Source organism: Phaseolus vulgaris, chromosome 8 (genome assembly GCF_051622355.1).
Source record: "Phaseolus vulgaris cultivar YP4 chromosome 8, ASM5162235v1, whole genome shotgun sequence".
In the NCBI taxonomy this organism is placed as follows: Eukaryota; Viridiplantae; Streptophyta; class Magnoliopsida; order Fabales; family Fabaceae; genus Phaseolus; species Phaseolus vulgaris.
In genome coordinates, this window is record NC_143505.1 from 19,074,551 (window position 1) to 19,087,995 (window position 13,445).

A 13,445-nucleotide genomic window follows, 5' to 3' on the forward strand; every position below is an offset into this window, starting at 1 on the left:
CTTATATTTTATTTTGAATACCCATTTGCAACCTATGGCAGCTTTGTTCTTAGGCAGAAGAGAAGTCTTCCAAGTTTGATTTGACTCTAAAGCAGATATCTCACATTGTATAACTTTTCTCCAACAGTCATGTTTCACAGCTTCAGAATAAGTGTTTGGCTCAACATGTGAAGAAAGAGACATAACAAAAGATTTGTAAGAAGGTGATAAATTGCTATAAGACAAAACAGAATTCAAAGGATATTTAACTCTTGAAGATGTATTGGACACATTAAGATTACAATGATAATCCTTTAAATACTCAGGTGGCCTTTTTATTCTTGTGCTCATTATGACAGATGGATCTGATTCAGAACTTTGTTCTATATCATGATTTTCATTGAGGTTTTAATCTATATGGAAACAATCTTCTTCTGAAACCTCAATTTCTGACTCACAATTATTATCACTGCTATTTTCAACATTATGACAAGGTGTATTATAACAAGGTGCAAGAATGGCTTGTGATGGCTAACTTAAGACAAATTGATCTTCAACAAACAAAATTTGATCATTAATGTCAGAACTGTTAGTTTCATTGCTAGTATCCTGAACCCTTTGGTATGGAAAAACATGTTCATAAAAGACAACATCCCTAGACACAAAAATTTCTCTTGATTGAATGTTCAACAAAATATATCCTTTTGTCCCCCTTTGAAAACCAATAAAAACACATTTTGATGCTCTTAGATCAAATTTTCTTCTATTTGTTGACAAAGTGCTAGCATAACATAAAGAACCAAACACCTTTAATCCATTAAAATCTGCATCAGTTTTGAAAAGCATTTCATGAGGAGAAGAATAGTTTAAAACAGGTGTGAGAAGCATGTTTATAATATGCGCAGCATGTATCACAGAATATGACCAATAAATTTTGGGTAAATGAGATTGTATCATAAGAGCTCTTGCTACATCTAATAAATGACCATGTTTCTTTTCAACTATACTATTTTGTTGTGGAGTATTGACACATGATGTTTGATGTATTATTCCTTTACTAACAAAAAAATTATTCATGACAAACTCAGTTCCATTATCACTTCTTATTATTTTTATTATTGTCTCAAACTGTGTTTGAATAAAAATAACAAAATGTTCCAAAACCTTAACAACTTCAGATTTTTGTTTCAAAAGAAAAATCCATGTGTACCTCGAATAGTCATCAACTATGGTCAAGAAATATTTATGACCATGAAATTGATGGTATTGAGTATGGTCCCCAAATATCTACATGAATCAAATCAAAACATTTTTTGGATTTAGATGTACTAATAGGAAAAGAAAGTCTTTTTTGCTTTGCAAAATGACAAACATCACAAACAAAAGATTTGTTATATTTAACATAAGGAAATTTATTATTGATAACATCAATACATTTATTTGAAATATGACATAATCGAAAATGCCAAAGGGTTTCTAGATCACTAGCACTGACATTAACAGTATTGATGATGTGTGTAGATTCAAGGGGTTTAATTTGAAATTTCTAGTAAGATGGGATCCTGAGTATATAAAGTTTATCTTGCATCTTAGCAGAACCAATTATTTTCAAGGAGTTTTTGTCTTGAATGTGACAACCATTAGAATCAAAGGTAAGAACACAGGATAGTCTATCAATCAATTTTGTTACTGAAAGAAGATTAAAAGTGAAGCAAGGAATATACAAAACATTGTTTATGACATGATTTTGATTGAGAAAAACACTTCTAGAATAATTTGCAATGACTTGATTTCCATTTGGTAATTTGACATAAATAGGATCAATTTGATGATACGAAGTGAAGTAAGTTAAGGATGAAAAAATGTGATTAGTAGCACCACTATCAATAATCCAAGAACTAAAAGAAGAAATAAAGTTATTACCAGTTTGTGTTGTCATGTTGGAAGGAATAACAAAGACTTGACTGGAAACATTGTCACTGGATTTGACCTGTTGTAAAAGAGCTAACAATGTTTGATAATGCTCAGGAGTAAAACCAATTTGTTGAGACTCCACTTCTGACTTTGAACCTTCATGATTCTGCTCATTATTGTTAAAATTTGTATTGTGAAAGGCTGCATGACTCTGATGATGGTTCTGATTTTTAAATTTGAAATGAGGTGGAAAACCACACTTTTTATAGCATGTATCAATGGTATGCCCTGTCTTTCCACAATAACTGCAAATTTTGGAAGTATATCCTCCTCCATAGCTTCCTCTTCCATATCCACCACCCATGTCATAGGTCGTAGCATTGTTATTATAACCTTCTTTGCTAGTAGCAATCATTATCTTGGATTGATCACCAAAAACTTGCCTCTCTTGTTGTGTAATGAGAGAGTAAACTCTATTCAAGGATGAATTATCTAATGAACTAACATTGTAAGGTGAACAAAGATCTTGTGAGAGATCAACAACTTCACCCATAGATAAATGTAGCAACCATTAGAGCTTTGATACCATATTACAAAATAGAACAGAGATGAATAAAAGAGAACAAAAGATTAACAAAAGAGTAAAAGGAAGGTAAAAGATATGAGAATGAATATCTCTCTTTTATTGTTATTGAAATCAAAACAAATGGTCTGAATATATACAAGTAGTACACTGATTCTAGGTTTAACTAAAGAGGAAAAGAATCAATAATTAAATACTAGAATCATAACACATACAAAGAAAAAATAAAGGTTATTCACCTCTATAAAGAGAAACAACTGATAATTAGAAAAGAAACTCAATTATTCTCCTCTATAAAGAGAAACAACTGATAATTAGAAAAGACACTCAATTAATATTAAGATCCTTCTATAACTTTGGTATTGGTATCCTTTAATAGTTAGTTGCTTGTTATTCTGGAAGTAGTACAAAAAAGTTAAAGAAGTTTGGCTCATAAACAATTGGTGCACCCATCATATATGACTCATGATGCTAGAGAAAGTGTTGATGTTAAAGGCAAACTAATGGTTTTGTTGAAACTCCTTGAAGTACAAAATACATTTAAGGTGTTTTATTTGTGCCTAAGTGAAAGTTTTTTGAGTTTGAAACAAAGGCTTGAAAGAAATTATACTTTGCATTTTGAAAATATGATATGCATTATATTTTATCTCTCCATGTGTGAGTTAATTATATTTTAGACGAATTTATAAGGATGAGTTAAATATATTTTTTTTAAACAAAATTTAGAAGTGTTTATTGTTTTTCAAAATTTCAAGCCTAGTTGAAAATGATGTTGGGTGTAAAGTGTAAGAATTCTCCTTTTAAATTAGTATCTTATTTATTTTATTATTAATTTGAAAATAAAAGTTAGGAATATGCTTTAACTTTTATAATTAAATTCATATTTTTTTTAAATTATATTTTAATTAGATAAACTCTAAATATTAGAAAATAAATCAAGTAATTTTAAAGAAACATTGCGACTAAATAAAATGAAAATAAATAATAAAAATAAAAATAATTAATTATTATATATAATTAATTATTTAAAATAAATTTTTAATATATTAGAAAAAAAATAAGAAGCGATAAGAGTATATTTAATAAATGTAATCATGACTTAAAAAAAGTTTAAAATTAAATTTTATCTTATAAATAGATGGATGAAAGAGAATGTGAAGGAGAGGAAGAAGAGAGAGAGAAAGAATTTGAAGCAAGAGATTTTAAGATATTTTAAATCTTCTAAAAGTATTTTGTAACTTTAGTTCTAGTGTGTGAATCCAATGAAAAGTAAAGGGAGTCAGGTTAGGCTCTTTTTAAATTAATCTTAACTTTTTATTTATTTTAAACTATATATTATTTTTTATTATTATTTTTGTTTTTATTATTATTTAATTTAATCTTCATATATATACACACTGGTCATATTTATTTATTTATATTTATGTAAAGTTACGTATTAATTATGTTTATTTATTTATATTTTTTCATTTAATTTATCTATAGTTACGTATTAGTCCTATTTATTTATTTATATTTGTCATTTAACTTATATTCACTTAGACATTGATCCTCTTTATTAATTTATATTTTTATTATTTTATTTGCTAATTATTTATTTAAATTCATTGTTTTTATTCTTATTTTATACATCATTGTTTATAATTTGAAGAATTTTACATATATGCTCTATTATTATTTTTATTTTATTTTTTTAGGCTTAAAGTTTACTTCTTAAAATAACTTTAGAGTCATTTAAAGTATATCCTAGCGAAGTTTATTAGGCTTATCAGATCATCGACTATCTAATTGCTATCACACCACCCATAAATATATAGTCTCACACATGAGTTGACGATCTCGGCGTGAGGGAGGTGTGTTAGAGATCTCACATCGACTTGAGATTAGGACATTTCATAGTATATAAGTGGGTACAAACCTCACCTTATAAACCATGTTTGAATGGTGTATTGGATAAGACATATAATGTATCTGAATAGTCATCATGTTATGAGATCATTAAAAATGTTAAAGAGTATGCCAATTGAGAAAGTAATAGATTTCGTTGCAATGAGTTGGGATCATGATAATGTATGAGTGTTTATGTTTAAGAAGTCACAATTTGATACACTGAAAAGCAGAGACCATGGTGTGATCTAGGAAAGTATTTACCAAGAGTAATAGATTTCGTTGCAATGAGTTGAGATCATGATAATGTATGAGTGTTTGTGTTTAAGAAGTCACGGTTTGATACATTGCGGGATGAAAGACAGGGACCATGGTGTGATCTAGGAAAGTATTTACCATTATCTGATACATGCTCAATATCACCAAGGTTAAATTGTGTGTGTGTGTATATATATATATGTGTGTGTATTTATATATATAGACTTACAAAGATCTTACTTATTTTCGTATCTTTCTTTCTTTCATATGTACGAGTAGAAGTAGAACCTGCATTTCAGAAAATCTTCTCTAAAATGTTGGCTCATGGAGAACTTAGTTTCAATATCTTTAGTATGTATAAAATAGATAAATAAGTCTTTATTATAGTGTATAACTCTAACTATTGTGTAAAACTTATATGTTTTTGTAATATATTATGAATAATCATAAAGATGTAAAATATTCACATACATTTATATCTATGAGATTATGTTATGATTAATGTTGTTTATGAGAAAATCTTTTTACAAAATAAATTACTCCCAATCTAAAATTAAATAACAATTATTTTTATAATAGTTGGAGTGAGTCCTTGTAGGTTAATGATTTTCTAATTGTTGGCGAATTTAGATTCCATCAGCAAATTTAAGCATGACATGGAAACTCAATGTGAAATTATTGATATAGGAGAAATGAATTATTTTCTTGAAATGGATATATACCAATGTGATGCAAGAATCTTCATTACAGAAAGAAAAAGAAAATATGCTTTAAAAATATTGAAGAAGTTTCGAAAGCAGAATTATAAACCAGTGAACACGAGGAGTTATCACTTAATGATGCTAGTAGTAAAGTAGAAGCTTTTGTTTATAGATGCTTAATTGGAAGATTATTATATCTTGGACCATAAAATAGACATAATGTTTATTGCAAGTTTGTTGTCTGAATCTATACATCGTCCTAGTCAAGCTCATTATTATGCTCCAAAACGAGTATTGAGATACATAACAGACAAAATTGATTATGGTTCATGTTTTTTAAAAGATGAAAGTGAACATCTTCAAGGATATGCAGATAGTGATTGGTTAGGAAGGGGCAGTTTTGGAAATTTGAAAACTTATGGAGGTGAGAGAAGAAGGTATGGAGGTGCAGGAAGAAACAGTCTGACAATTGAAGCCAAGTATATTTCAGTTATAACAGGTAAAAATTTGGCTTAAAAAAGTTTTATATGATGTGAGACAATTACGTCATGAATCTATTATCATCATACGGGTTGAATATATGTCAACCATTCAAATAACAAAAAACGGATTGATAATATGTCAACCATTCAAATAAATAAAAAATCATGTCCAACAATGCAAACATAAGCACGTCAAGGCAAAATATCATGTCATTATAAGTCACTTTTGAAGAACAAGAAATTTTGAAAGTTGAGATCAAAGATGGGAGTATTTAAGAAAATTCTCAAAAAGATTAGTTAGAAATTAAGACTTTTTAAGATACTTTAATAACTCTTATTATTTTTTATTGGTCTATCTCGTTAAGTTGAAATTAATGATAATCCTTTATATTAGTGATCCTTATTTTGTGGAGATTTACATGTCTCTTTTGTCTATTAACAAAGAGAGAGAAACATTTTGTAAAATATAAAGTACTATAACTGTTTTTCTCCCTTTTCCATTGAGCAACTACAAAAAGAGACTTCTTTTTCTCTATTTTCTGATTTTTAACTCATTACTACCAGGATTGAGGCAACTAAAAAAAGTTCCTCGTGAAAACAACCAATGAATGACTCTTACAAAGGAGTCAATACTAGGACACTTTAGAAGAACAATAAGATGAAAAACAAATAAAACTTATTGAAACAATTTCTAAGTTTTTTTCATGCAAGTGTAAAAGTTCCAAAAATTCATCTAGAACTAGCCTAATTTTTAGAAAACTCACCTACTGTAATATAGACGTTGTTCTTCAACAATATTCAAAGTTTCACTTTGATAATTACCGAGATCGAACTCTAAATTTGATAATCCTATAGGTTAACGAAATAATAAAACATCACCAAAATCTTCTTAAAGGTTTAAACATTATAATAGACCCTGGGAGTGGATTCATTTCAAAGCCAAATACCACTCCTGGATTCCCACTACTATGAAGCTCTTGGGTTTTGCTAATGCGCCATTTCTACACCTTAGCTATAAAAAACATCCTTATTTATAAACCTTCAATTCTGATCTTTAATTAACCATACTTCTAAATTTGCTCCCAAACAGGCTATTCAAAAGGTGTGTTTGCAACATTATCTTTCTAATATACACTTAACTACTGGTTAAAATTTATTCAAAACTACAGTAGTGAGAGAGACCACCAAAATTTATGATCTTCAACAAATTTGAATCAATAGTAAAAACATTTTATCCCAACACTAATAACTAAACAAGAAACCATTATCAGAACATGCAGTGAAATAATTCTCATCTCCACAATCACCAACAACAAAAATTTCATACAAAGAGCTTTGCATTTACAAATTAAACATTGCTGATTCGGAGAACTGCATTTGGCACACAGCGAGTCATCACAAAAGTAGCAATAGCGACTCATGCAATAAGACAGAGGAGTGAATACAATATCATAGCCAAGATAATATTATTCCAAACAAAGAAACCAGGAATTGATTCAGCCCCCAGCGTCAACACCTCTGAAAGCACTGATTATTTGTTCATTATATCAAATTACATTAATAAACACATCATACTCCACAAATAATTCAACATAAAATTTCCATAGATTCCATGCCTGCAACCAACGCATCAAATCTGAAACCACTCATTGAATTATGGCTTATTTTTTGCTTCCACCTGCATTATTGCCTCCTGCATCCTGTCCTGCTTTCTTTGCAGCCTTCTCCTGCAGCGCCTTCGCATCTCTGCCCATGAAGAAATACAATGATTTCACGCAGAAATAAAAAGTTAAGAACAAATCATTTAAAATCTAAAACAAAAACCTAGATATAAATTGCAAAGTATTGTGATAAATCAAATCAACAACCCAACCTTTCCCTGCGCTGTTCAGGGGTCAACCCATCCCCTTTCTGCTTGCCTTTAGCACCGGTTCTAGACTGAGCCCTTTCACGATCACGATCCCTCTGATTACCGCGTGCGCCTCAATGTTAAGTGTAAACAATAACACACAAAAAACTCACAAACCAGGCTTCAAAAACCAATCCGAAGATACCCATTTGAATAGTTGCAAAGGAAACACATTAAAAATTATACAAATACGTAAAATTACGAGAAAAACTGTTCCTTCCCAAGGATCCAAACTGAATGAAACTATTAATTCCACAAAACCTAAACGATCAACATCAAAAATGGGTTTGGGAGCGTGAAATGAGCTTTATTTTTTCCTCGGATTTCCTAACTAAAAGTCAACCCCATCGCTAAATCAACAAGAATTCGGAAAAAATTAGCAGTAAATTTTGAAGATAAGAAAGGATATGAGTCATTATCGCAGATCGATTGTTCGAGAACGAAACGAGCTCGGAGACGAGGGGAAACCCTAAATATGGAAATCGGGAAACAATAAATAGAATTAACGAATTAGAAGAAAAAAGGAACGGAGAGAGAGGCGAAAAGGAAAAACTGAGAAGGAAAATGTACCTGATGGAGAGAAAGCAGAAAGATGCAAAAGTATGAAAATGTTGAAAAGAGAAGGAAGAAAAGAAGAAAGGAAGGGTTGGAGAGAATATAGGTTGACTAATAAAATATTACTTCCTCCAACTAGGATGTTCAGATCCTAACACATGTTTATTTTATATTTGGTACATACTATTTATACAATTTTCTAATTAAACTATTTTATTATTTTAAAAATATATATAATATTTTATACAAAATTTTATTTTTTTTAATACCAGAAAACAAGTAACTAAGATGAATAAACTAATATTTGATTAAAAACACAAATTTTGAATTCTCAATCAACAAAAAGTTTAACGGATACTCAATTAAAAATATTCACATTTATAAGAATTGAAAATTATTACCTCTTACTTATATTATAATTAACTAACTTCATTATTGAGTATTTCTAAATATATAAATTGTACACTACATGAGATATATCATTTTGTAACTTCTTTTATAATGATATCTTTTAATTAGATAATTTTTACGTTTAATAAATAAAAACTAATTAAATAACTTTTTTTTAAAATAATTTAATAATTTATTTTTTTAAATAATGATTATATAATATTTTTAATATTACTCTTACAAAATTATATATATATATATTAAATTGTTTTATTTTTTTAGTTAATTATTTATAAAATAATAAAATTGTAAAACCAAATTCAAACAATATTGCATAAGTACATTTAGTCAAATTTTTAGAAAATATATATAGAATAACAAAAATAAATATTGGTATGTTATTATCTTGTCCCAGTAGTAAGTAAAGTTTACTCAAAAAATTCTTTTTGTTTTTTAATTCAGTATGCTAACCATTTTGTATCCTATTTTTTTTTATCATTGTTATTGTTATATTATTGTTCTTGTTTTTTTCTAAATAGAAAGAATCAATATTATCCTTGTATCAAAATTAAATTAATGACATTAGCAAACATAACGTATTTATATTTTCACAACAGTGTTAAATTGCTATTAAGGATTAAAAATAGTGATAATAACTATAATAATTTAGTACTTTTGAAAAAGATAAACTTAAGATATTACAAATAATGGTGGTTTTTAAAACCACCGATATGAAATACATTATTTAGATTAAAACATATTATTTGATGTTATATTATCTTTATTTTAAGGATTTGTTTCTTCTTTAACATGGCATGAAAGTTTTATTAAATAAAGATTCCTAAGATGAAAAAAAGTCATTGAACCTATAAATGGGATCACTTCCTTAAATTGCAAAGGAGAATTTTATGAGAAAACTATAAATATGATTTGACAGTGAATAAATATTGAGATGTTTGGTAGACATAAACAAGAGAAATTGAAGCATATGATAATTTTATGTTCTTATGTTGATTTTTTTCCATGGTGTTCTTTGTGTTCTCTCTTAACAAAATAGATGGATTTGTTTTCAACATTATATCTAACAGTGTGTTTTTTTAAGTCATTCATGACTTTTATTTACTTATTTACTTATTCTTTTCTAATTTATTTTTGTCAAAAAAAAATAAAATTGTCATAACTATATTTTTGAGCTTGTAATAGAGAAGAAAAGGGAAAAAAACATTTTCTTCCAATTTGAAAAGAGAAAAAAAATATTTCTGTACTGTATGAATTTCAATTGCATCCGATTTGTCATTAAAATAACAAAAATGTCATGAAATAACGAAAATGATTTTATATAAAAGGAGAGTGTAGAAAAAAAATATACTTTAGGATTTTAGAACTCCTTTTTTGAAATATATTTTTGGATTTGAATTTCCAAAACACATATCTAAATTTTGGAAATTCTCTTTCGAAATATATTTTCAGATTTTGTGTACTATTTTCAATTTTAGAATGTATTTTTTGTATTTTTGAATTTTCTTTTCTGAAATGAAATTTGATTTTTGAATTGTATTTTTTATTTCGAAATTTCAAATTCAAAATAGAGAGTAATTTTTAGAAAATTTAGAAGATAATAAAGTGTAATTTAAAGTGATGCGGTGTAGGAATGGAACCTGAACATTAGAGCTGAATTAGGCCTATATATCTTCCTAAGCTATCATGATGGGCTCTCATCTTTTTTTTTTCTTTACAAAGTTACTCAAAACAGTTTGACAGTAAAAAAATGTATAATTTCTAAATACGAATAAATATTTAATAAATTAAATATTTTAAATATTTATTGTTTCCAATTTTAAGGACTTGAAATATTTCAAATCTTTAATATATTAAATATTTAATTATATTTAATCAATATGTTATTTTAAAAGTTAAACTATTTTGATAAATTACGTAAAAAAAAATAGAGAAGTTAGTAAAAATCCCAATAATTAGTTGATATGCATAGAAATAAATTGTTATCGTTACCGTTACTATTGTTACTATTATTTTATTATTATTATTTTATTATTATCGTTGTCATTATTGTTATCATTATAATTATCCTTATCGTTACCGTTATCATTTTATTATTATTATTATTATTATTTTATTATTAATATTATGTTAGTTAGTTAAGACATTTTGTTGTTTTATTGATTTTATTAATCTACCAACCCCTCCACCTACCACCTAACACAACACCCAACCCCATGTGTCTCACAATCCACATCTATAGTTATCTATGCCACATCAACAACAACACTTGACGTCGTTGGGGAAAGTTAACAGAAAGGACCAATTTGAGTACTTTTTAAAAAACAAAGGGACCAACTTGAATTTTTAAAATCACTGTATTAAATTGAATATGACCCCAAATGCAGGGATCGAAAAGGAAATTATAAAGTTTTATTAATAATAAAAAATATTTTATACATCAATAATTTTTTAGTCTATAAAATCGTTTATACTTTAATCAGTTCAACCTGTTTTGGCCGAACTTGATGAAAACTATCCAACCTCAAAATATTTGACTAAAAAGATAGATGAAGATCAAGCCTTAATGAAGAGATTGTAAAGTATTTTTCTTATTCTTAGTCTTGTAAAAATTGTATAGAGTAGTTAGAAAGTTTTGGACCTTGTATTTTGGGCCAAAGAGAAGGGTATAAATAGAAAAGAAAGTAGAGTGTAAAATAGTAAAATAGGGGTGTAGAGAGAAATGTATGCAAAGAAGGCATGAGGCTCCACATGTCCCTCAATGGAGAGGATTTTACTTCAATGAAGGCATGCCATTTGTCACTCTCCCAATGGAGAAGATTTGCACCAATAAGGCAGTGACACTTGTCACACTCTCATTTGAGAGGTTTTAAGATACTTTCTTTTATAAATCCTAAATCCTATAAATAGGAGTCTCTTGTACATTTTAACTTTGATTGAGTAATAAAATGGTGTCCAATTTGAGACACTTTTACTTGTTCAAAGTTCTCTGTAGAGTTGTCTTCTTGCTAGACAATTTTTTAGACTCTCACTTAGATTCACCGACACAAATTTTTTTTTTTTTCAAATTTCTACAATTCTTCATGCTTCCGCAATATTGTTCATCATCTGTAGAAGATATTCAAATTAAAAAAAATGAAGAAGAAGATTTACAAATGAAGATGAAAGCTAGAATTGTATCACCTGTCGTTGGCTTGTCAAGGTTGTGCGTGTTGGAAATAGTAATTCGTCCCTTCATGGCGGGTCGACGAATTGGCCTGACACTTTTTAATTTTTTTATATATATTTTTTTTATAGATTTTTTTACTTGATTATAATAATTAATATCTAACAAAATAAAATAAATATTAACAATATTTCAATGAATTAAATGTTGTATAAAAAAATTAATGTAAATAAACTTCTATATAAAATATTGATCACCACCAAATTTCATTCTTAAAGCATGAGATCCTCTTTAAAAGTGCCAAAAATAAGAAAAGGCGGACACATTGGACCCGACCCGTTTTGTCATCCCTACAATATAATAACTAATTATTTTTTATTTCTAAAATTATTTTTTTAATGATTTTCTTGTAGTGATTATAGTGTTAATTACATTGTTACTAGCTTAAACAAAGTGTCGTCATCTAACTATAAAAAATTTGAAACTTTTTGTCTCTTGTAATGTATAACTTACTCTTCCATTTAAGCATGTGATCTTAGTGTAATATTTGGTAATCATTACATTCATTTCTTATAGTGTTCATAAAAAAATAATTAACAGATATATCATCATTTCTAATAAAGTGCTTTATATGCATTTTTATGTATGAACTTCTTGATCTAATTCCAATAAATTGGTATCTAGTATCCATTAGTGGTTGATCATTAATCAACACCATTCCATTTTAATATTTTTTTTATCATGAAGAAAATCTTCAAGAACATTGATAAGTTTACAAAAAGTGAAATTTCAACCTCTAAAGGATTAAGAAGTATGTATTGTTGAAATAACAGGGAGTTTAAACATCTCAATTCGGCAAAACTGTAGAGTTGAAAGATTTGATTCAGAGAATTCAAAAGGAGAAGAATTATATCCTAATGTGGAGATATATGTTATGGGTGATCCGATAACGGCCCGATAGCGGGTGGCCTGATAAACCCAACAAATACTCGCTAGGATAGGCTTGAAATGACTCTGATACCATGTTAAGAAGTGGACTTTAAGCCTAACTCAACTCCATAAAACCGGATCAATGAGGTGAGGTTTGCATCCACTTATATACTATGAAAGGCTCTAATCTCTTGTCGATGTGGGATCTCCAACAATCATCTCTCTCAAATCAATTTCTTTATGAGACAGTGAATGAAGAAACAACTTCTAAGTTGTGGTTAAAGCTGAAAAAAAAATTTATGAAAAAGTTTGTATGTAGTAAGTTTTTTCTCGTGAAATGCTTGTTTGAACTTCACTTGAAGGATTATTCATCGCTAAAGGAACATTTTGATGAGATGAATTCAATTTTATTGGAATTGAAAGACATAAATGTAAAAATGAAAAATAAAAAACTGGTGGTGATTCTTATAGTCAGTCTTCCTCCTTCATTTGAGACTTTTATTTATTCTAATGTTGGTAAAGATTACAACTCTTCACAAGGGTAAAGTCTTTCCTCTATGACCATGAGATTTAGTACAAGGAAAATGGTTAAATTGACAAGGTTGGATCATTTAGATTGATAACATCTAATATTGTAGAGAGGAAAAGACACAAGAAGAAAGGTAGGATCAAA

General features: G+C 28.0%; 1 protein-coding gene across 1 annotated transcript; it reads right to left on the minus strand.

Moving 5' to 3' along the window:
- Positions 1 to 7,242: 7,242 nt before the first annotated feature.
- Positions 7,243 to 8,428, minus strand: LOC137824052 (uncharacterized). Its single transcript, XM_090293708.1, has 4 exons — positions 8,284 to 8,428; positions 8,123 to 8,182; positions 7,678 to 7,780; positions 7,243 to 7,550 (listed from the first exon to the last, which is right to left on the minus strand). The coding sequence occupies exons 2-4, from the start codon at positions 8,127 to 8,129 to the stop codon at positions 7,466 to 7,468; spliced, it is 195 nt and encodes a 64-aa protein (XP_090149834.1). The 5' UTR covers positions 8,130 to 8,182; positions 8,284 to 8,428; the 3' UTR covers positions 7,243 to 7,465.
- Between the last annotated feature and the right edge of the window lie 5,017 nt (positions 8,429 to 13,445).

Coding starts and splice junctions, on each gene's coding strand:
- LOC137824052 (XM_090293708.1), bottom strand. Junction 7,551..7,677: donor CCTGAACAGCGCAGGGAAAG/GTTGGGTTGTTG, acceptor CTTCATGGGCAG/AGATGCGAAGGCGCTGCAGG.